The 25,740-nt window shown below is 38.5% G+C and overlaps 1 protein-coding gene across 8 annotated transcripts in view; it reads right to left on the bottom strand.

Annotated features, from left to right (window-relative positions):
* Window positions 1–25,740, bottom strand: part of LOC129722695 (uncharacterized) — a 153,757-nt gene that overhangs the window by 88,012 nt on the left and 40,005 nt on the right. For 2 of the 8 annotated variants that reach the window (XM_055676372.1, XM_055676364.1), the window contains exon 1: window positions 9,874–11,054. The exons of 5 other annotated variants lie outside the window; for them this stretch is intronic. Coding sequence is in view for 1 of the 3 variants with exons in the window: in XM_055676364.1 (XP_055532339.1) it covers window positions 9,874–9,903 (30 nt within the window). In the remaining 2 variants the exon portion in view is untranslated. Of the gene's footprint in view, window positions 1–9,873; window positions 11,070–25,740 lie in introns of those variants that run through there. One more of the 8 variants, XM_055676373.1, reaches the window with a different exon arrangement.

Below are 25,740 nucleotides of genomic sequence, written 5' to 3'. Positions count from 1 at the left end.
CAGCCGCTCGCAAATTCTCTTTTGCTTTTTTACTCACGCCAAATACGCGAGTACTCGAATAAGAGTACTTGACTAGGAGTGCTTGAAAAAATGTGCCCGAAAACAAAAATGCTTCGTTCACCGACTCACGCATGCGGCTTGTCCATCGCTAAACTGATGCCAAGCAGTTTTGCATCGTGCACCGACGAGCGAAAGTGGGGTGATAAATCTATATAGAATCGCATGCTTGAACGTGTATGATATTCGACCACCTACTCGCAGTGATGCCACAATTTCAACTGTATTTCGAATCTCAGAAAATCACCTTGGTGGTATTTCAATCTGTATAAATATCTGCATATGTACTGGACATATCCCTTAAAATAAAAAACACAATTATGCACACGTTTATGCGTAACATATAAATATAACGAAACCTCCAATACGCTCAATAGCATTTGAGTTCTTTTTCGATTTTCAACTATATCGAAAAGTTTGTTTCGCGATCCACGAAAATCAAAAAAAAAAAATCTGTATAGTTCTGTACTATTTCCAGAAAATCTGTAATCTGTATATACAGATATCTGTATAAAAAATACGCAAAAATCTGTATGAGTACTGAAAAATCTGTATATGTGGCATCCCTGCCTACCCATCGAAATATTTTTTTCGCCACTCCGCTTTGTCGTACCTTGTCACTCCGTATCGTCATAATGCGTCTTGACGGTTGTGCTCGCGAGAAAGGGAGGTACACGCGAGTGGGAAAGTACGCGAGCGAGAGTGCGTGTCGGCCTATGAGAAAACTCGCAAGCATCAACGCTCGGTAGTGTGAAATGAAAAAAGGAAAAGAGAATGAGAAACAGTACGACAGGAGTATCTCTAGTGTGAGATTTCGGTAGCGGCGAGAACGCCACTTGGAATTTTGAACCAGTTGATCGATTTTTGATCTTTTTGGGTTGAATTAAAGGTAATTACTTCTAGTTATAAGAAAAATACCAAAAAATGTATCTGGGTGCTTTTCTATGCATAATGTATGAAATTATTGAAATTTTCGTCTTGTTTTTAAATTGAATTTACTCAAATTTAAAAAATAACATATTTCTAAAAGTTCCTCCATTTATAGAGTCAAGTATGCCCTTCAAAATGAGACCAAGAGATATTTTTTATATTTGCCCCAAAATGAATGACATACAAATGAAAAACGCATATTTTTTTATGAAAAATATGAATAACTTTGAGTGAAATTGAGATATTTACGATGTCCGCATTGCAAATTGTTTCTCTAAAAAAGCTCTAAAAGTCGTTCAAAGACAGTTTTGAGATGAAACTTGAAATAAAAAAGTTAGAGCGTAAAATATGTTTTTTCAATATAAATCGGTTGTTTTCATAGATAGAGAAAAACTTTTTTCTACAAAGTTACTTAAAATTAATGGAGCTATAACATTGTAGAACAAATTTTTCTTCTATCTACAAAGATAAAAAAGTTGGGTACCTGATTGCATCGAAAATGTTGGTCACCCTAGTTTTTGATAATTTTCCAATGAGCGCTTTATCATATGGTCAGTGTTAAGTCAGACCGGACCAAGTCGCAAAATTGGAAAAAACGAGTTAACGATAGTATTGGATAAAGATTTTCTGGAGCTACATCAAACAACAATCAGATTTTATTTATCTCTAAAACAGCAGAAATAACAGCAAGATTTTTGTCTGCATGACCAATGAAAAGCGATTACAGTGTTCAGTCAGAATGGACCAAGTGTTTATTTTCAAGGAGACTGCCTTCGGTCAGCTATTGATAAAAGCGAACGAACGGAAGAACTTTCAAGCGTTTTTCCGGATTTCTTTGTATCAGAGAACTCTTTCACTCAGCCCCCATCGGAATCTGTAAAATTTCACGCACTGCCGTGGTTTTGAATGTGTTTTTGGACCGTTTATTGCTGTCACTAACTTGACCCGATATCAGCCTTATAGTGTGCAGACAAAGTGAACCATGTGTTAAGCAGAAAAAAGTTGAAATTATCGGAATTTACAGCATCGGTTTGAAGTCAACTTAAATGAATTTCAACACTATCAGGCAGCTTATCGGAATGCTTCTTTGCCCGTTAGTCAAAAAAGTATACTTTACCAGTAAATGATAAAAATGTACATGGTCCACTCTGATTGAACACGCAAATGAGAAACGTTAGTCATTTGTGTGAGTGACACGACATTCCACAATTTCAGAAAATAGTTCAAGTTACAGTAGTAATACTGACTTTAAACTTGATGATTTTACCAAAAAATTATATCCTCAGGAGGTTGAAGTAAGTGGTAAGTGTATGTTTGTTACTGTTTTATGCAAGCTAAATAGATTTATGCCCGTAATGACATTACGAAGCTAAAGGCGACACAAGCGATTGTTTGGTGAAGACCTTTCATATTAATACACAAGAAGAAGCTGACTCGATTGACATTTAAGTGTGTAAAGCATGCTGTCAATATCTATTCAATATTATTTTCTAATCAATAATGGAGAACCTGTGCCAACTTTTCATGAAGCTGTCCTTGAAGGACTACATCCAAACGTGACAGAAATTCCAGAACCAAAACACGAGGAAACCATCCAGTCCATTATCAATTCTACAGCAATTTTGGCCAAAGTTGCAGAGAAAGTGGATGATTACGAATAACTTAATTGAGTGAATTAACCATATTTTTGTTCCATTAAAACATTCCGCTCCTACCATTGATTTGTTGAAACAAACACAGTTTAAAGTTTATTCAAACTATTTTCAATATTTGTTGATGTCGCAGAAGCTAACTATGTAGATTAAAAACTTTTTGACTGTTCGACGATCAATGAACTAAAATTATTTGTTCAATTGTTCAGTCATAATGGACCAAGTCATTAATGATTCTTCTTTGATCCAACCAGAGTGGACCAAGTTCATTTAATCAGTTACAAACCTGTCCTTTATGAGCTCACGGCACTCCTTTTTCTCAATTGTCACATTGCATGGTACAGTTAGAGAGCTACTCCAACTTATAACATCAAAACTGCGCAAAAATATTGAAAACTTCAACATTCCCAGAGCAACAAACTTCAAACTCGTTTTTCTCGAAATGATCAAAATGTCACTTGGTCCGGTCTGACTTAACACTGACCATATGTAACAACTTTGTAGAAGAAAGTTTTTCTCTAAAATTTTGCTATAGAGCTCTAGACCCAAATTTCCCCCTAAATTTGGTTTCTGGACCATTGTGCAGTGGTGATGGACGACGAGACCTATCTCATCCTGGATGGCAACGACTGACAGGGTACTTCGTATTTCACTTCTCCCACGAACGAAGTGAGCTCCGAGGTAAAATTTATTTCACACACCAAGTTCCCCAAGAAGGTGCTGCTGTGGCGGACAATCAGCGAGAAGGGGATGTCAAAGCCGCTCTTCTTTCGCTCCGGACTGGCCGTGAACGGGGAAATTTGTAGTACGAATTGCCTGCCAGAAGTTGCGTCGTTCATCAAGAACGAAGACACGGTGTTCTGGCCAGGTTTGGCGTCGGTCCACTACTCGAAGCGATCATTGGAGGAGATGGAGCGGCTAAATATCGATGTGATACCGAGGTCGGCGAATCCCCCAACGTCCCCCAGCTGCATCCCATCGAGAATTTCTGGGCAAACTTGAAGCGCAAGATTTATTTCAACAATTTTGTCGCGAAAACGGAGGATGAATTAATACAAAAGAGGAAGATAGAGCTTAAAAACATGCCTACACGCATGTTTTCGTCCGCCATGGCGAATGTTCCGGTGAACTGCCGGAAGGGAGTAGAATTTTTTTGCGAACAAGATAATATAGTTACCATTAATGGGAAATTTATCCAACTCAATTATCTGTCTTAGTTTTTTTTCATCACCATCTGAAAAAAGTCCATCTTTTCACCGCAAACGTTAGAAAGAATACCAGAACAAACTTCAAATTTCTGACCAACACTTTGAAGACCTTCTTGAAAATTTGAAAAAACATGAGAAATAGGTCCAAAAATAGTTAGTAATCGCTGACAAGCAAAAAAGAAAAGAACAAATCTGGTTTTAAATAAATCCTAGAATACATCACCGCTTTTAAATACCAGAAAGGATTAAATAAATTGATTCAAATGAATCTGATTTCTTGAGAATCGCTTTTCAAGGCCAGAGAAAAGTCAAATAGTCTCAGATTAGCTGAAAATTGTCGAAAAACGCATTAAAAAGATGGAATAGTCAAGAAAAAATAGACTTAATTCAACACAAAGAGCTATAAAAGAACTGTAAAAGATCTCACATTTCGGTCAGATTCACCCCCAGTTGAGTTCATGATCTACCAAAAATCTAGGATTATTACTAATTAATCTAAAAATTTTCGCGAAACGCTATCAAGTCCAAAGCAGTAAATGAAATAATAAGTCAATATCAGAATGATCGAAAATGTCTCTAAAAACCAGAACAGATTGAAAACACAAATAAACTTGACGAAAAACGCAAAACCCAAAAAACTAAATTGCTAAAAATGTAACTAAGAACTCTCTGGAAAAACAATCCTAATTTTACCCGAAATTGTTAAAAAAATGCTTCTAAAGGCTAGAAAAAGCACGAAATTGAGCTAAAAAAATGCTGAAAACCAATGACAGATAAGACCTTTAGCTCAGACATGCAAAAAATCGTTTATTAAAAAGGCTCAGAAAAAAAATCTAGCAAAAGTGAGAACGGTTGTAAACTGGCTTGCGAACGGTCAAAATTTTCACTTGATTAACTTTATTAGTTTGTGCCGTAGCTGGCTTCCGCTCGTGAATGTAGAACGACTCAGCTTTCGCACGCAGAACAAATGGTAGAACAACATTCGCTTGGCGAAGTCATTTTGTTTTATTTCTGTCTACTTACTAAATTATATTCCTGTTGCGAAATGTTATTGCAAGATCAATGATATAAGTCTCGGGTAATTATTCAAAAGGGCCTCAGTAGCATCTCTCCTCTCTTATACTGTTTCGTTAATTGCAGCGACATTATGAAAGTTTTCGGAGATTTTTTGACACAAATCGAAAGATCATAATGTTGTCTAACTCACTATGCAAGGAATATCATGAAAAATGTATAAAGAAATATTATTCAAAGAGCAAGTAAACAAAGAGAGTCTCTTTATATTACTTTGGTTATTTTGAAAAGTTACGCGAGACTTATATCATTGATCTTGTAATAATATTTCACAGCAAAATAGATTTGAGTGGACAAAAATAAAACAGCATAACGTCGCCAAACGAATGACACTGCGCGCGATATTCTACTATTGGTTCTGTGTGCGCCGAGACGTTCCCTATTCACGTAATTTCGAAAATCTCCGCATGCAATGAGTCTAATTTTTATTTCCACAAAAAAGTTTAGGGAAAAAAATCTCGTGGTGGCATGTTTGTTCAAGAATGTATTCAGACAACGGGCCTTGCCAAGCTCAGAATCAAAAAAAGACGATTATCCTAGCAAAATATTGTTCTACTGTGACAAGCCAAAATTTTCACAAATTAAAATTTGAATCACTAAAACCCACTATTTCCAGAATCTCTTATAAGAATGCAGGTTAGATTCGATTATATATAGTTTTTAAAAAAATTTTCCATGCGTATAATCGGAACTTAAATAATCGAATAATTTTTTTTATTTTCATGCTTATTTTATTTTATTAAAAAAATTATACGAAAATTTATTTCTTACAAAACATATATGTTGTACTTTTGATATTTTTTATGTAACTGCAGTCGAATTTTGTTTAGTGTATTTTAACCCTTTTTTATTTTTAACCCTGAATGTCAACGCATATTTCAAATTTTATATTTTTTTTTTGTATTTTTTTGTGTATTTATTTTGAAATTTATTTATTTAATTTTATTATTTTTTCGTCTCCCAGATGGACTCGAGGTACGATGGCCTAACAAGCCAGTCGTCGTAGGTTCGAGTCTCAGCTCGGGAGATACTGTTGGTGTCAGTAGGATCGTAGCGCTATCCCCGCAACTGTCCTGTACACTAAACAATCGACTGAGAAGTCTGTGTATATGTGAACAGAAGGTTAAGTTCCAATTGCTTTGCTTTTAATTTTTTTTTTGTTTTATTTTGTATCTCTATATTTTTTGATTATTTCAATAAACTGGGGAGCGTCTTTTAATTACGCAGCGCAAAATAAATATTTTCTAGTCCTTCTCCTATTGTGTAAATGTTTAGCTATATAGTCAAGTCTAAAATGCTAACGTTTGCATTAAGATGAAACTGTTTTTAAGCCAAAAATGGCCGAGTTCGAGCAACCTGCGGTAAAGCAAACATAAAATAGCATGTTCATAAGAAACGCATTAATTATTTCCCGGTTCCGGTCGGTCAGCTCCAATGCATGCTAAATAGGAAGTCCGAGCGAAAAGTGGACTTGGCCGGAAGGTCGGTGCAATCGGCCAAACATACATGTCAGGAAGCGGCAGTCCCGTTCACTGGTCTCTAAGTTGCAGGAAATGACACAGCGGTAGCGGCTGAATAAGATGGTCTGGTCGATTTTACCGGCAGATCGCGATGTGGCGGTGGTGATGGACGACGAAACCTACCTCACCTTGAATGGCAACGATTGGCAGGGCATTTCGTATTTTACTTCTCCCACAAAGGAAATGATCTCCGAGATGAAGTTCATTTTTACACACCAAGTTCCTTAAAAAGGTGCTTCTGTGTGACTGACAATCAGCGAGCAGGGGATGTTAAAGCCGCTCTTCTTTCGCTCCAGACTGGCCGTGAACGGGGAAATTTATAGTATAAAGTGCCTGCCGGGAGTTGCATCGTTCATCATGAAATGCCATAAGGTGTTCTGGCCGCATCTGGCGTCAGTCCACTACCCGAAGCGATCGTTGGAGGAGATGGAGCGGCTGAATAGTCGGTGAACCCGCCCTACGTTCCCCAGCTGCGTTCCATCGAGAATTTCTGAGCAAACTTGAAGCGTAAGATCTTCTCTTATAATTTTGTTGCGAAAACTGAGGATGACTTATATAAAATACATCGAAGAAAGAACTCGAAAACATGCCCACCGTTCTTTTGCAAGTAAGCTAATATAAATACCTTTCATGTCAATTTTCCAAACTCACCTCAGAATACTCTCGAATTAACTAAGAATTGTTGAAAAATCGCTACTGCAACTTGAAAAAATACAGAAAGAAGAATGATCCCAATTAAAAACAAAAAGCTGGAAATACCCAAAAAAAGTTTCCAAATTAAACTCAGATTTGCTTATTTTAGACTTCTAGACCGAAAAATCTTCACTAAACGCTTTTATGGACCAGAAACACGCAAAACAGAGTAAATTGAATAAGTTATGAAGGTCAGAATATGCTCGAACTGGTAAACACGAAAGATTATAGCTTCTTTTTTAACGTTTCTGTGAACTTTGGTCTCCTTAGCCAGCTTGTAGGTGCATGGATTCTTCAGAGACCTAAATGAAGTTTTCCCAAAGTGAGAAGTGACGAACCCGGCAAGCAATTACTCTGTGGCCTTTAGACGCACTTCCGAGCATTCTAGAGGCGCTAAAATTCAGAGGAACGATGTAAAGGCTATAATCATTAGATGTTTTTTAGTTTGAGTTCCAGGACACTTTTTTTTCGCTTTCGTCAACCAGGGTGCCAATTTTATTACATATATCACGGTGGGATTTTACTTGATTGTAACCAAAATAAGAAAAATTGTCGGAGAGGTCCAGAAAGAAGAATGATCCCAATAACACAGAAAGCTCAAAAAGGTAAAAAAGTTTCAAAATCTGATTCACTTATCTCATACTTTAAGATTACTCCCAATTAATCTAAAAATCTACGTTAAAAGTTAAAAACAATATACACTAAGGTCGCTTTTTACGCGGTTTTTTTTACGCGGCTTTTTTACGCGGATTCCGGAATTTACGCGGTTTTTTTTACGCGGATTCCGTAATTTACGCGGTTTTTTCACGCGGCACGTATCCCCCGCGTAAAAAGCGACTTTAGTGTATCTCTAATAGCTTGAAAAAAGAAAAATATTGAAAGTACAATGATTCCAAATTAATTCTAATTAGTCAAAAATTTTTTTGATGTTAGAAAACAACAAAAGAATTCACCAAATTATTTCAGAATCACCGAAACCCCTTCTGAATGTGAGAATAGACATTATCCCCCATCGACCTTAGAATCGTCTTCTAAAAGACAGAAAAAGCCAAAAATAAACCCCATATTGAAGCTTAAACTGTTAAAAAAAAAAAAAACAACAACAACAGAAAACCAAAGCGGAAAAACTTGCAAGCAAGTAACAAATTTTATCAGATGAATTCCACGTTCATCAATTGCAAATCGATAGAGGCTCACTATACTTTCACCCTTTGATCTCTGCGGAAGTTTCGTGATTGGAATCGAAATAAGAAAATAGTTGAGAAGGAAGTTTCGTCTGGCAGGTTCGTCGCTTGCGATCGTCCATATCCACATGTGTTATAAAATTTATCTCAAATCTCTTGATCAGTGCAAAAAAAGTTAAAGTTGCAGTTTGGAGATCTATGCTCGTTTATCCTTCTTTACTCTGAGCACAGACGTCGATAAAATTATGAAAATAATTTTTTGTTTAAATTACTGGTTTTAGAATCCAGAGTATGCGAAATTCACAACAGGAAACATAGATTTGAAAATTTGAAAGAGGTAAGCAGGAAGAATATATTAGGGTTTTGTTGTTGTTTCATTTTGCTAAACGTCAATAGTTGCGATAATTGGCTTCGTGTGTGGCAAAGTTTGAAATGAAATACCTACGTTCTCATACATCAGTATCTCATCGTTTCATATTCTAGGCAAATATACGATTATCTTTCCGTCTGATCTGGGAGATGTCGAACAGCTTGAGACAGTAATGTTAAGAAAATTTATGCTTCCCGTTTTATATTTAGATGACTTTAGCGCGCTAGCTGAGGTCACGCCCGAGTGCGAACTAAGGCGGACAATTATTTGTTTGTATGCACTGCAGCAGCGACAAAAAACAGCTTGTCAATCAATTATTCGTTTTCGCTTGGAATTGATGACTACGTGACGATTCAGGCAGTCTGTCAGTAAATCCTTCAATCATCTTCATAATATTTTTATAATTCTTTATAATGTTATAAGGTTTTGCATACTTCTATCTGACATTTTCATTGTTTGATAAATTTTATGAGTCGCAATGCGTTAATAATAAGATAGCAGGTGAAACTCTTTTTAATTCGAAAGGGGAAATCCAGTGCACAATCGCTGAAGCCAATCTTTCACTGAAGGTGAAAATAAAACCTTTCTTTTATAAACTCTAATACCTTTTCAAAGTGTGATTTGATAAATTTTATCGGTGTCAAACGGGGATTTTTTATATTTTTTCCCTTCGCTGCGTCTTGGGTCCACTTTTGTTAGGTGTGATGAAACAGTTTCGCATGACGAAGCATTCGAGACATACTTGGTTAGATTTTCCAAATTGATGCCAGGATCGTAAAATTGTTTCATCTGATCGGTGAATCAGTCACTGCTAGGCTACTCGCTCGTCATCGGCAGGTTGTAAAATCTCCTGCTGCGAAGCGGTGATGTTAGGGGAGCTGCGGGCGTTGACGCGTGACGACACGTTCAGGCAGTTTCCACGGCAGTGCCGGAGAGAAAAATAAACAAGCAACATTAAATGCTGCTTATAAAAGTTCAACGCTGTCATCCCATAAATCATTGGCGTGCTCCATCTTCTGGTTGGCGGTATCTCATTGACCTTTCTATTTAATATGTTTTGAGGTCGACTTTTAAAAGTTGAAAAGTGGAGCAATTGAGGAGTTTTTCGTCAACAAATACAAACGCATCATAAAAAGGGTTCCCAAGAAATTACATCATATCGGTAGGTAGTTATTAAAGGCTCACCTGTATAGCCGCGGCTGTGCTAAAGCTCATACTGCCTAATAAGTTTTTGCGTTCACTTCAACGCTGCTTATCAATGGACAAATCGATTCTTTCACTGTCGTTCGCAGTAGCTGGGCGTTTTTTTTCGTTATGACCTCTTGCTACACGTCAACACCTGTTTCGCAAGTAGCAATACTGTTTGGCCAGCGGGCGTCAACCTACCGTTTTTTTTTTTGCACAACTCTTAACGTATTGTTTGCTTCAATTATTCTCGCGACATGTAATTTTCAAATCAAACGTCGAGGCGTTTTTAGTGTCTCCTTGTCTGGTTTTCTTCACTGCCTAGCACTTTAGTTATGAACCTCGACAGTTGAGTTATCACGATTGATGATTTAACAAAGGTCCACTTGTGAGTTGTCGCGTAGTATATTGATGTGAGGACGAAGACGTGCGTGACCGATGGCTTTTATTTACGAGCCACTTTTTCTGTGACCAAAAATAGTTTACATCACTGTTCGGGCAGAAAAACTTGTCTCGTGGGATTGCTGCTGGAAATTTCGAGACGAAATGTTTGCAATCTTCCCTAGCTATTAAAAATGTAGCTTTCACGATCAAAAGATAATTGCCGCTGCCAATGGGTGAGCCTCTTAGGGGGTGGTGGCTGTTCAAATGCAGTCCCAACTAATAACATGAAGGAGTTACTCAACGGTGATCGGCGTTTGCAGCTTAGCATATTTCTGCACTTTCCTCCATTCCACCTCGAATCGACGTATTGTCTCAGAGTAAACGTTGCACTTCCACCAGAAATAGAGCGTCTATGGCTGCGCTGCACTCCACTTGCACCTTATGGTTATGCATTCGTTGTACTTTGCGTTACGCTGCTAGACCATCGGAGGTCGAAATGGCGAGATTTTATTTTTTATTTTTGCAATTCACTTTTCGACTGAAGCTTCTTGCAACCACAAAAACCCACTCAAATTCCTGGCAGAACAAAATCACTCATAAATTACACTGCGGTATTTCGGCGCTCCCAAGGAGCCAATCTTTTCCCCTACGCGTCTCCCTGCGGGGGCACGGTTAACAGTGACAAAAAAAAACTAATAAAAATCTGCTCACCTTTGTGCAACAGAAAGTAATGCTGCACAAATCTCTGAACGGTGAGCGGCGAAATTACTCGCGAAACACACGGGCACACTCCGTAAAGGCTGTGCATAAACTAACGGCCAGATCTCCGATGCCGGTTGAATTATACATCAGGATTCATAGGTATACCTATTCTGCCAGCTGCAAAAGAGCCGCCGACTCGGAGTAGATCGTCTAAAGGTAAACCGCGTGTGAAACAACACGACTTACAATATGACTGCTGGATGCTTTTACTTAGCCACGCCGCCGCTAGCAGCTCTCAGTAAAACCGCGAGTATCGATGAGATGCTGTGCAGGGCTCGTACACTTTCAGTGTTCAGTGAGAGCGAGTTGACGTGCTAGCTGATGATGACGGCATGCCTGACTCGGCTGCCAGGTGAGCGGAACATATGATGTCGTCAGGTTTCGCACGAGATAAGCCCAGCTGTTGTTGTACAGCTGGAGGCATCGATGCCTCATACACCCTCAGACAGAGAAGCGATGCCGGCTCGGACCAGTTTGTGACGTCGGTTGATCGCGACGTGCCGGAGAGCGTGGGATTGTTTGAAGAAGAGATCACTGTGAGCGAGATCAAAGCTTGATCACGGCGAGCGCTTTCGACAAACGCCCATTCGGGACTGGTGGTTTACTATGTACTTTATTTATTTATTTATTTATTTAACATCACCATCTTCGACAAAATATCGCACAGACTGTTCTTATTCTATACTATTCTAACAACTAAACTAATCTACTATTGCGGTCTTTAAAAACATTTCTAGACATGTTGAAATCAAATTTGTCGTACACATCGTTGAACGAGCGAATACATCTCTCCAAGGGATTGTTGTATCCATAGTTGGTTCTGTGGTAGCGGGTAGCCAGAAGAGTATAGTTACGGAAACGACGAGGAGGGACATTTATAGTCATTAGCTCGAGTAACACAGGGCAATCAATTACTCCTTGAAGCACATCAAAAACGAAGAGACGCTGCGCTTTATCACGTCTGACTGACAGCGATTCCAAACATATAAGCTGACATCTATCAGGGTAAGGAGGAAGCTCCACTGGGTCGCTCCAAGGGAGTGACCATAAAGCAAACCGTACAAATTTCTTCTGCACGCGTTCAACTGCGAGGTTTTGTCCTAGGCAGTGCGGGGACCAAACAGGCGAAGCGTACTCCAGAATGCTGCGGACCAACGTGCAGTAGAGTGACTTAATAGCAAAAATGTCCGTGAATTCAGAAGCGTGACGACGAATAAATCCCAGAACAGAGAAAGCTTTGGCAGGCATAATCCCGATATGGTCGTTGAAGTTAAGCTCTTTGTCAATCGTTACACCGAGATCGCAGATAGACGAGACACGTTGGAGCGCTTCAGCTCCTATACTGTACCGGTGATAAAGTGGATTGGTAGAGCGTGTAAATGATATAATTTTGCATTTAGTATCGTTGACACGCATTCCGTTATCATCGCACCATATCAGCAAAATGTTGATGTCCTCCTGAAGGGCAGTGTGGTCATCCGTAGACGCAACTACACGAAATATTTTCAGGTCATCGGCGAAAGAGGGTTTGAAAGAGGATATGAGTAGGTATAGACCATTCACATAGATGTTGAATAACAGCGGTCCAAGAACACTACCCTGGGGCACGCCAGACGTGATACAAAATGAGCGGGAGCGAGCTGAGTTTACTACAACATATGAGGTGCGGCCAGATAAATATGACAAAATCCAGTCCAAAATCCATTCTGGAAAGCCAATATGCTTCATTTTTTCGATGATATGGTAGTGAGGGACGGTATCGAATGCTTTCGCAAAATCAACGTACACCGCGTCGATTTGCCTCCTCATTTCCCGTGATAGTGTGGTAACATAGCACATCAAGTTTGTTGTAGTTGACCGATGTCTCCTAAAACCGTGCTGGCTGTCGGAGATGAGAGGTGCTGATGCCGTATATAGCACGTTGTGCACAAGTTTCTCGAAGACTTTGCCCAAACAACATAAAATGGAAACACCACGGTAGTTTGTTACTCGATTTACGTTGCCGGACTTGTAAATTGGAATGACAGATGCAGTTTTCCAGATTTTCGGGAACGTCCTTTCACGTAGCGATCGGTTGAACAATGATGTAATTGGATCTGACAGTTCTGCACAGCTTTTTTTTTTCAGAAACAGCGGTGGAATGCCTTCGGTTCCGGGTCCTTTTTTAGAGTCGAGGTTATCGATGGCAATCCTCACTTCGTCTGATGTAAACTGGATGCACGGGAGGTTGATGTCTTGCGATGGAATGTGGGCGAAACGGTTGTGACGTGGTACTGGTGATGACTTACTGAAAACACTTTCGAAGTAAAGAGCGAAAAGGTTTGCTGCTTCCAAATGAGAGCTGGACTGGACATCGTTAAGATTTACGTTGGATGGAATGCGAGAAGATGATTTACGCTTTTTCACGAAATCCCAAAACCGTGAGGGATCCTGTTTTACACTAGCCTGGATTTTTGATATATAATTATCGTGAGTGGCCTGTAGAACTGTTTTATACAAAGCTTCAACATCGTGCAGTTTTAGTCTGTCGCTGTCAGATTTCGTTTGGAAGAAACAGTGGCGTGCTTTTCTTAGTTTGTTTCGCAAAAGACGAAGCTCAGGGGTCCACCAGGGTTGGTTGAAGGTAGAATTGAACAATCGTTTTTTTCCGTGGAACGAAATCGTTACAAACTACGTAGAGCTGGTCATAGAAGGAAGTTAAAGCGCTGTCAACTGAATCGGTTTGCAGTACAGAATCCCAGTTAATTTCATTGAACGCCAGTTTCACCTGATCGTAATCACACGCCTTGAAGTCGAAATTGAAATTGTCCAAACAGTCGTCAAGCATGATCCAGTTGTCAGGGCTTACGTCAATCAGTAAAACAAATGGCGTGTGCAGGGGATCAAGCCGTGACAGTGGCGTGGGCGGTTCAATTAAGTCCAGGTGCTCTGGTGAATTTGTGAATGCGAGGTCGAGAAGATTTCCATTAATGTTAGCGAAACAATTGACTTGATGGAAACCACATGAGAACATCGTGTCAAGAAGACATTTTTCATGATCGGTAGAGATATTCGAGGGGATGTAGCCGTTCACCTCGTCGTCAGATTGCCATCTCAAATTAGGAAGATTAAAGTCACCCAACGTCAATACGATATCGGTTACAGAAGCGCGGCTTAAAAGGTTCTTGGCTGCGTAAGCATGAGTCAAGTACATGTCAGAAGGCATTTTGGGAGCAATGTCAATAGCGATTATGTAGAGCGAACAATGTACCGACTTTATGCAAACCGCGACCTGCTCAAGACACGAACAATTCGTCAGAGAGATCAACTCGCAACGAAGATGATTTTTTACCGCAATCAAAACGCCTCCACCGTCTTCTTTCTCACTGGGTCATGAGCTACGGTCACAGCGGAACAATGTGTAATCCGAAGTTATTTCATTATTGTCGATGCTTTCTCGCAGCCTGTAAAAACGAGCACGTCGTAATCGCAGCTAGTGAGCATTAAACGCAACTTGGCAATTCTTGTTCGTAACCCTCTTACGTTCTGATAGTACACTGTTAGATTCTGTGTCTTACCAGACCTCGTGTTGGAGAGCTTGCTGGAGGAACATGCTGCTGTGGCGATGATGTCTGTGGAACGGCAACTTGACGATAAGTGAGGCTGAGCTGACGGTGCACTGCTGTAATCGATAAATGTTACCGGAGAGGAATTACTCAAATTGCATGCATACTTGCCTGCGGAGATGAGTTGGAAAACCCCCTCTCCAAATTCGCACACAGGAACGGGATGACTGCTGGCCGCTGGCTGGAAGTGCGCGACTGTGACGAGAGGATTGGGGGCTTCCATAAGGCTTACAAGCATGCATCCCGATGTTGAGAAAGAAGTTGGCTGCGGTTGGTCGGCAATCGATGTACTAGTGGTGTAATAATTCAGCAATCCATAGTGGGCGTGATCGGGGAAGAAGAAGCCTGATGCAGTAGCAGAGGGGCCGCAAGCGCGTTGGTTGATGTTGGTGGGTGAAATTTTACGGCTCCGTAGTTTTCGAATTCGCGAAACAGAAGTCCTTCAGGTCATGTTTCGGGGTCCAGAGCTTTCTGCTTGAGCGATGTGTCCAATCCAATTTTGAATGATACGAATGAAAGTGATTCGATGGCTTTACTTTTTGGTACAAGCTTTACCACCACTGGATTTTTTTCGATATTAAGGTAGGCATTCGACATCTCACAAACAGCCTCAACAGTAACATCCGGACGAATCCGTGAGAGATAAAGCCAGAATCTTTGTTCTGCTTCGTTTTTGCAAACGGGTACCGAAATAACGTTATCAAGCGGCTTCTTACCCATGCGACACGCTTCCAATGCGCGCGCATTGGTTTCTAAAACACGAGGACGTTTCACACCTCTACGATGATCGATTGTGGGCCATCGAGGACTAGCTGCTGGTGACGAGTGCGTGGTTGGTTTTGAGTGCAGTTGTTTGATTTCCGAGCGTAGTTCAGTAATTGCAGACGTAAACGAAGTAAGTGGTGATTTTTCATCGGCTTGGCACGAAATAGCACGAAAATGGGAGTATGTAAATAGTTCTGCGCAACCATCACACATCCAGAAAAGATTTTTCTTACTTGAAGTTAGATACGATTGCATCGCACGTGTTACTCCAGAGCATTCGTTTAAGTGGAAAAAACCTCCACAGTAGCCGCGGCAGATAACAATGTCAATGCCAGTGATAGTTAATGAACATTTTTTGCATTGCTTCGCCATCGTGCGCCTAGGTGTAGACTTCCAGCGGTACTCACAAGTATTACAGTCGGAAGAAAGCTCGCACGATCCAAAATCAAGCAGTATAGGTTTGCAATATTTGTCGGTAGATGTCGCTTCAGCTGAAGAAATCGGCGTGGAGAGTAGTAGCCCTTTGTTAATTACCAAGAACAATAAAAATCCATACACTCGCGAAATTTATAATTTGGCACGACGGAGCGGCGCACGATCTCACAATTGTTTAGCAAATCACACACGATATTAATTGTTCACGGGATACCAAAACCATCAATGTATTTCACAAATTACACGAAATATCGAATTAAATAATACGACCGAGAAAAACTGCGATGTAAACAACGAGCAGTGTTGCCAGAACTTGACTTGTGGTGAGTATCACTCTCTCAGAATTCAATTGAACTTTGTGGCTTTAGGAGTTAGGTGAAATTAAACAACTTTGATAGCTTTGTGTCTTAAAAATTTATCTACTTTACAATTTCGAATATTCCTGAAGTTGCGAAAAAAAACTAAAAAATTGTGCGAAGAATCAATCTTGAGAAAATCGTGGGATTCCAGAATTCAATTTTCTATTCATTTTTTGTTTTTCAAATATTAGCTAAATACTTCGAAATGTTGTCGGAAAACTTAGGGAGTTTATTTATTACTATTCGTATAAAGCACATTTGTGTCGTAACAATGTGGATCTAAATTTTTGATTCTGTGTGTAACAAAAACCCATGCGACCCCGTTTAAATGCACCCAAGATTATAGCTGAGCAAATTGATTACACTAAAATCGCTTTTTACGCGGGGGATACGTGCCGCGTAAAAAGAAACCGCGTAAATTCCGGAATCCGCGTAAAAAAAAACCGCGTAAATTCCGGAATCCGCGTAAAAAAACCCACGGTTAATTTTGCATTCCGAGTGAAGGGGAACCGGAATCAGGGCAAAAAAAATACCGCGTAAATTCCGGAATCCGCGTTAAAAACAACCGCGTGAATTCCGGAATCCGCGTAAAAAAAACCGCGTAAATTCCGGAATCCGCGTAAAAAAAACCGCGTAAATTCCGGAATCCGCGTAAAAAAAGCCGCGTAAAAAAACCCGCGTAAAAAGCGACCTTAGTGTATTTGTATAAATACAGTCATCTCAGTATTATGGGTCACCCAGTATTATGAGCCAGTCTGCCCTTTGTATTGCTTTTTAACGTATGTCAATAACTTTTAATAGTCAAATAAAAGTTTAATGGACGTGAACAACTTTTCTCTACATGCATGTTAATGACTTTTGATAGTCAAATTGAAGTTTAGTGAATGTAAACAACATTTCTCTGCATGTTTTTTTTACGAAATCCCTGCACTAATAACATGGCTCTTGAATGTAATTATGTATCGGCATTTTAGGTAGTGTAAAAACTGTTACTAATGCTTTTTTTCCTGAATTTCCATGATCTTGCTTCGAAGTCACGACTAACCCTGTAAAACAGTGATTTCTAAACTTTAATTACTGTACCCAGTTTTAAAATTCAGACTTTTTCTTGGTTTTCTAAGCGCTCGCTGAACTTTCATCCAGCATTTCCACAGTTATCAGTTACGCTCATGCTGCAAGGTAACTGATCGAATTTTCAACCGGAAAAGACAGGTATCGGGAATCGAACTCTTGCCTTCCAGCTTGGACTGCTGTGCTCTTTCCGACGGATTCATAAGGTCCCTCATGTCGGAACCTATGCGTTTTCGAAGCATGAGAAGAACAAAAACTTTGAAAAAAGCCTGAGCAAGATATTTCAATAAAGTATTATGATATTATAACCTTCTTCTCGATGTCGGCATTACTCTTTAACATAATGTTTCTGTCTTTGAATCAAAGAAATGTTCGTTTGGCTCTTAAATACTGGGAGCATTGGCCCATAATACTGGGAGAGCCAAAAAGTAGCCCATGATAGTGGGCAAATCGAAGTGTGTACACGAAGTTTAATTATGCCGAATAAAATATATTGCAATTTTAGGAGCTTAAAACATGATTTTTTGGGAGAAACATTTAAGAACAAAATATTTATGGAAAAAAAAGTTCAACGTCTATAAGCGCTGGTTTTTGACATTAGAACATTTTTTACATTTTTAAAATATTTATCTAGTTCAAGTCATTCATTGTAATATTTTTTAGTCTTTACTCGTTTGTTTTAATTACCATTATAAATTTGACTTTAAGTTCCCCCTCCCCCACATATCAAATCCAGTCTAGCAACATCTGGCTATGTCTATGTCTACGTCCCTTGGTTTTAAATCTTAATATACTCTGGAAAAACTGAGACGTAGTATATGTTCACTGCTGTGGCTGAACCGTACTAGAATCTTGAACATAAAGCAACGAATATGGCTGCTGAACACCTATATTTGCTCAAAATTATGGTATCAGCTGCAATAGGATCGATTTTTAAGCAACAAATATCACAGTTCATATGGAATGGAGTATGCCACCGTGTTCGATACGAGCAAATAATAAAACGAAAAATCGATGGGGGCCTGGGTTTGCACTGTCCAATACGCAAAAGCAGATCCCTTCTAGTAAACCGATTTCAAAAAACGAGAGAAATATTATCTTACCAAAATGAGTACGCCCGTTCGATGGGAGGAACCGAAGGAATCTACGAAACATTCCAGTAGAAATGGGGCATTACAAGGAGATCATCAGAGAACTTATCAACATTCCACTGGAGGTATTAGAGGAACCATCTGCACAGAGGATCTATATACATTACCTAAAAGGACTACCTGGAAACAGGATTGAAGGCCTAATCAACAGGAACTGGTGTAGAGTCTGGAAAAACCTAAATCGGAAAGAGTTGTCATCAGAGGAAAAATCCCTGTACTACCTGATCTGCAACGAAAAACTAAAGCATAATCTTTTGCGCTTTAGAGAAGGTCGTAATGCAACGTCGAATTGTGACTTCTGTGGTATTGAGGAAACACTTAAACATAGACTCTCAGATTGCCCTAATATACAGCCCTTGTGGAGCATAACATCTAGGGAAATCTCAGCCTTAAACAGGATTCGAACTTTTCCATCCCTCCAATATCCAGAGTTACAAGGAACAACAAATCGCGTTTTAGTAAAAATAATGAAACTGTACATACGGCATATAATGTTTATAAACGATACCCCAATAGAAAATCTAAATGTACCAAATTTAAGATATTATTTGATGATTCACATGTAACAAAATTTTAAATAAAGTAATGAGGTTTAAAAAAAAATATATATACTCAAGTTGCTTGTAACTGAATCATTCTCAAAATCTGCAATCGCACCTATTGTTTGAATTCGGCTCTACCGCTTTGCACTTTTTGGATCTAACTAGTCATAAAATAAAAATAAGCGACATATATAAAATAACCAAAAATTATTGTCAATATTTTTATTTTCCAGTTTAAATAAGATAAATGCTAATAATTTATTCCAAGTTTACCACTTTACAGAAGAAAAATTATACTGCTGGACACAGGTTTGGCCTCAGAGCACAAACTGGATAAAAATGAAGAACAGAGAGACTAGAATGAATTTTTTGGCGGGGGCCACCCACAAGCAACCTAACTGGTCTAGAATTAACCTTAGCCGACAACGGGAGATTCTCTGAGAAGAGAAATCTCTGGGGTCACGCCTTCCATCGCATGAGGAAGTAAGTTAGGGTCCTGGGTGTAGTAGCCTCCCCGGGCGTCCCAAGTAGCACTTGTAACATCTTCTTGAAAAAAGCAATAAAAAAGAAAGTCACATTGTGATCTCACTGCAGTTACTGTAAAACATACTAGACTGCATGAGAGAAGAAAAGGTCACATATATGACGCGAAACGACTTTGCAACTCCCCAAGATACAGTATTGTTACATAGTGCGTAGTGTAACTCCGAAGTCGAACAGTAACTTGTATGAATCACCCTTTGTTACAATCATGTTTATCTGCAACTGATATGCGGAATAACAAAAAAACTTGTCACATTGCCACTAGTCGACGACTTGTATGCAATTATCATATTTTGAAAGGTTACATTGCAGATTTGATTCGAAGTTTACTTGCTTAGCTGACCAAAAACATGGACAGCTCTAGTTATTCGCAACAGATTCGTCATTTTTTACCATTTAATCGTGTGGCCAGTGAACAATTTTTTCACCACCCAATTAGCCTGCATCACCGTACCGTCATAGCTGGTAGGGTTTTTTAGTTATCCGTGTCTGCATCTGTGTTGTGCAGACAAAACGGCATCGCTACTACGTTTCGAAACTCTCTGCGATGAAAACACAACACATGAAAACTAAGGGCAAGACGGACCGTTGCCAATTTCTAAATGAAACTATCGGTATTTTAAACAAATAATAATGCCAGTTACATAATAAAATTTCGTGCGTTTACATATTCAAGAAATGATCGAAATTATTCCCCCCTCATAAGAGCAGCAAACTGATGTAGTTTTCGCCGTGAATTTAGGCTATTGCGGCTTTAGATCTTTCAAAAGTTATAATTTTTAAGGGTATTAGAATGGTTCAATTGGTATTATTTCATGGAGAGTATTAGTGAATGTCAAATATTATGAATATCGGATTGGATAAAAATGTGTGCCTTGCCCGGGGTTTCCCTATACGACCGCGTCGTTGCATTATAACAAGATGCATGGGCAGAATAAGTTACTTCGTGACAAGATTTGTCAAGCTATTCTTACAGGATAATATACGGGCAACATTTTAGATGCCGTTGTTTCGGTGAAATAAATCCGGACGATAAACAAGTGACAAAGAAACATGCTAAAGTTTAATAGTGGTTACGGTAGATAATTGTGACCGAATTGTGATTTCCAACTATATTGTCAAATTTATTCTACTACCAACTGAAAGTTTCTGTACACCTTATCTTAAAATGTCATGTTTATTTCTTAGAAATTAGATTTCTTAGAATTTATTTCTTTATTTTATTTCTTTATTTCTTAGAATTCTTTATTTCTTAGAATTAGAAGACCATTGCAAATATTTTTTAAAAATTTAATCCTATTACAACAAGTATCATAATAGGAAAAAGGAAGATCTAAAAGTAACATTATTGGTTTTTTATTAAGCAAAAAGATTTCTTTAGAATGTTTTAATAAATATTTTAGTAACAATTTAACAATTTACATTGTAACCTTTTAAAAACGAAAATCCGGGTTAAAAAACAAGGTTATTTATAAATGCGCGTTGATTCAAAAACCCGCGCAAAAAAAAAACGCGTAATCCGAAAATCCGCGCAAAAAAGCAAAAAACTGATTCGAAAACTCGCTTAAAAAAGCCGCGATAATCAAAAATTCGCCCAAGGAAAACTGGTATAAAATCCGCGTAAGAAAAGCTAGTATAAAAATCCACATTAAAAACACCTGAAAAACCTGAGAGTTTTCTTTCATTACGTTTCAATTAAATTGACTTGTTACTAGCGCTACTCTCACATCTTTTGGGTTTCCCTTAATAAATATGTGTGTTTGGTGCCACGGAAGATATAGCCACTCTATTGACCGGCAGTGTAAATTCGAGTAAGATAATAAAAATGGCGATTATTTTGAGCAAATGAAAAAAAAATTCTGATTCATATAGAAATACCCTACAACAATGTTTTCCAACAATAATAGAGGGTTATCTATTAATTTTTGCTGCTAATTACACTAATTTTAGATATATGATTTGTTCCTGCATTGAAAAATATTTTAAACGAGTACGTAGAATGGTGAATAAAAGTAATTGAAGTCTTAAGTGCCCTAACATTTTTGGGGCGCGTGCTTTTTACGTAAGCAAAATCATCAGTTTCACCATGACTTTTAATTTGCATGTCAAAATCATGTATAAGCACAAAGAACCACTCACATTTAAATGACGTGGACATGCTGGTTTAATTTTGAAATATGTCGCGGGTAAAAGCAAGACAAATATGCCTGAAAAATTTGTTGAATAGAAACTTCAATTTGACCAAGAAAAGGTTCATGATATGCATCTGTTTCATTGCGATCGATATGCTACATATCATGTTACCTAATGGTCGAACAGAAACATCATTAGTAACAACTGGACTGGTTGCATATAGACTTCAAATTTGCGCTTTTTAGGTTACATAGTAGTAATGATGTTTGTTGCAGATGCCACACATGATTTTTCTAATTTGTCGCATAATGCTTACTGACACTTAGATGTAATAAAATATGTTGCTTGGGGTCGGTGATTGGCACAACAAGTGGCGGGACTAGACCGACGGAAAATAAGCGGAAATAAAAAAAAAAACAAACAAATAAAAGAAATAAAAAAAAAATAGAAAAAAAATTGAATGAATTTTCTCGTAAATATTACGTTCAAGCGACGAACCTGGCGAGTAAAGACTGGGCGATACTCTGACGCACTTTGACGCAGTTCTGCATACACTGAAGGCCCCAAAATTCACGGAAATGGTTAAAATGATATAATCTCTAGCTTTAGAGCCGGGTGTTTTTACTCTTTTGACGACCAGTGTTAATCTTGAATGTTTAAAGTTATTCGCATTCATTGCAACTTTATATGTACATGTCGTTACGAAGTATTACACCAGTCGACAAAAGAGAAAAAAAAGCTGCCCTGAAGCTCAAAACAGTTGCCCTGGAAAGATCATAACTTTTCCTGCGAAATCTGGTGCCTCTAGCCAGTGTAGATGCGTCAACTTACGTCAAAGTGTCGCATAGTAATTGCATGCCGGGTTCGTCGCTTCATGTTCATGACAAAACCCATTTAAGTCTCTTGAAAGGTATATATTTTTCAATCATTTTTCATAAATTATATATGGCGTTATCTATAAATTACGTAACGCTCATAGGAAGGAGGGGGTATCCTTGAGCGTTACGATTTGTTACACAGGGGTGGGGGAGGTTAGTTCAGCGTTACGTAACGAAAAATCTCTGGAGAGACTCTCCAAAAACAAACATTTTTATTAAGGAAACCCCTTTGCAGCGTTACGTAATTTTTATGGTGGGGTAGATGTTGGCGTTACGTTTCGTTACATATGGGGGGCTGGGGGTCCAAAAATCGAGTTTTTTTGCGTTACATAATTTATGGATGTCACCTATGGGTCATTCCATACGAAGTGTACATGCCACTTGAACACGACCATCACAGATTTTGCGCAATGTTGGGGGAATTATTCATCTACTGTCTCTTTGGAAAAATCCCAATTTTGGTGTCGATTGGAATACCCCCCGCTCTGTAGGCCTCCTCTCTTTATTGCAATGTCACGCAATTTTTGTTGAAAATCTCTTTTTTCATTTTTTACAATTCATAGACGTAAGATGTCGGAAAAATACTGATAGACGATTTTTGAAGAAATTAAACCAAAGAACCCAGAAAAAATATAAGTTTTGACCAAAAGTGTTGCAAGATAAATTATTTTTGTATTTGAAAATTAAATTTACATTTTTCGGCAAATGCAGCCATTTTTATTTTAAATTTGATAATTTCATCGTTTTCCTTTAAAAGTTTCCCGTAAGAAACAACTACCATCCCGAGGTAATATGAGCCAATCTCGAGATATAACATTTTTACGAAAAAAGTTGTAAATTTCGTAATTATTTTTTTTTTACAATTTATATACGTAAGACACCCGAAAGATAGTAATAGGTGAATTTTGAAGAAAATAAACCAAGGAATCCAGAAAAAATATTGTACTTCCGGTCAAAAACAATATTTTTGCCTTTCTCCTAGAAAAGTATAGCAATCACTGCAAAAACTAAAGGAATAAAAGTGCTCAAAAGGGCCGGATGTCGTATATCACTCGACTCAGTTCGACGAGCTGAGCATTTTCTGTATGTGTGTGTGTATGTGTGTGTGTGTGTATGTAACGCTCTCCCAATCTCACTCGATTTTCTCAGAGATGGCTGGACCGATTCCAATGAAATTGATTGCAAATGAAAGGTCTCGTTGTCCCATAAGACCCTATTGAATTTTATTGTAATCTGATTTCTAGTTTATAGATTATGTATCAAAATGTAAAAATCACGAAACATCAATATCTCAGAAACTACACAACCGATTTGAACAAAATTAATTTCAAAAGAACGGGCTACCTAAAATACCCTTAGCTTTTGAATTTTATGAAGATTGAACTTGTGGTTCAGAATTTATGGGAATAAACGTGTTCTGAAGACTATTTAATCTCACTCATGTTTCTCAGAGATGGCTGGACCAATTTTCATAAAATCAGTGTCATATGGAAGGTCTTGCTGCCCCATAAGACCCTATTGCTTTTTTTCGTAATCGGACTATTACTTTGCCTTTTATCTTTAAAAATGTGAAATCCAGGTATGAAAAGAAACATATTCCAAAGACTACTTGGACTCACTCACTTTTCTCAGAGATGGTTGAACCGATTTCCACAAAATTAATGTTAAATGGAAGGTCTAGCTGCCTCATAACACCCTATTGAATTTTGCTGTTATCGGACTGTAACTTCGTCTGTAATGTATCGAAATGTGAAAATCACGAAACTTTATTATCTTAGAAACTACACAACCGATTTGAACAATATTGATATAAGATGAACGGGCTAGTTAAGGGTTAAGGGTGGCGGGTCCACCACCAACACGCCGATGGTAGCTAACTGCTAGTCTGATGGTGGTTAGCTATAGGGTATTGAAATGAAGAGGGTGCATGAAGCACAAAAAGCCACTTCCCGACGCAATACTTTACCGTTGTTCCGGGAAGATAAGGGCTGGAGATGTTCAGAGGGTTCGGATAACCCGTAAAGACCCGGGACGGAACTGATTTTTTAATGGTCGTTTTCAGCACCGACTCAACGATTTGGGAAAACTAGGAATATTATTCAAGGGAGGTAGTTGTTAAAAGCTCTGATAAAGGTAGCCCGCTGAACCCCTTCCCGTTTCCGTGAGACGCAAATATGTTTGGGTTTTTTTTTAATTTTTCAAAAAAAAAATGAGAAAATGCTGAGAATTTTCATACGTATTAATGGCTCCATGTACGAAATCGTGTCAGCATAGCCGGATCTAGGGGGGCACTTAATGGACCCCCACAATAGTTCACTTCTAATAACTCACGACAGCCTCCCCAGCTGGTCTCGAGGTACGATGCTGGCCTAACAAGCCAGGTCGTAGGAAGGTCTAGCTGCCTCATAACACCCTATTGAATTTTGCTGTAATCGGACTGTAACTTCGTCTGTAATGTATCGAAATGTGATAATCACGAAACTTTATTATCTTAGAAACTACACAACCGATTTGAACAATATTGATATAAAATGAACGGGCTAGTTAAGGGTTAACTGATAAATTATGATTGAACACGTGGTTTCAAATGTTGGCTGCCCTATGCGTTCCCTTTTCATTTGATTATAATTGAACTTAAGCAACCGTTATGTATTAAATTGTTTAAACAACGAAAGTCTATTATCTCAAAGATTACACGACTCATTTGAACATAACTAGTGTCATACAAACGAGTCATCTCTCAAACTTCATAACAATTTGATATGTGGTTCAAAAGTTTTGGAACGAAAAAAAAATTCAAAGACTATTCAAAACTATACCTGCTTGATCAATATATATATATATGGCCTCAACATGATTTAAATGTGGTATCGTACTATTTGAACGTTCCCGGTATCGCTCGTGATTGAATTGTTCGAAATTAAGAGTCATTTCTTTTATTTCGCTATTTCTTAAGCACTAACATTACGTCAAATTTCATATTTTATTGTGGAACAATACCACCGTCCCCCGTAGTTTAATTGGTCAAAACACCATGCCGGAGACAGGGATATTGCGGGTCCCGTCGGAATGCGGTATATTTTTCCAAATCTGTATCATATTTCCAGTTCTCTTTTTTTCGCTCTCTTTACTTCACATACTGTCTGCTTAATGTACCTGGATATAAGCATTCATGTAAATCTATTTTTACAAATAATAAGTTTGAATGAGAAAGGCTGAGTCTGACCGCTAGGTGGATT

This window comes from Wyeomyia smithii, chromosome 2, assembly GCF_029784165.1.
Source record: "Wyeomyia smithii strain HCP4-BCI-WySm-NY-G18 chromosome 2, ASM2978416v1, whole genome shotgun sequence".
NCBI lineage: Eukaryota > Metazoa > Arthropoda > Insecta > Diptera > Culicidae > Wyeomyia > Wyeomyia smithii.
Note: the sequence above shows the minus strand (reverse complement) of the source record. Positions and strands in the feature narration are given on the sequence as shown.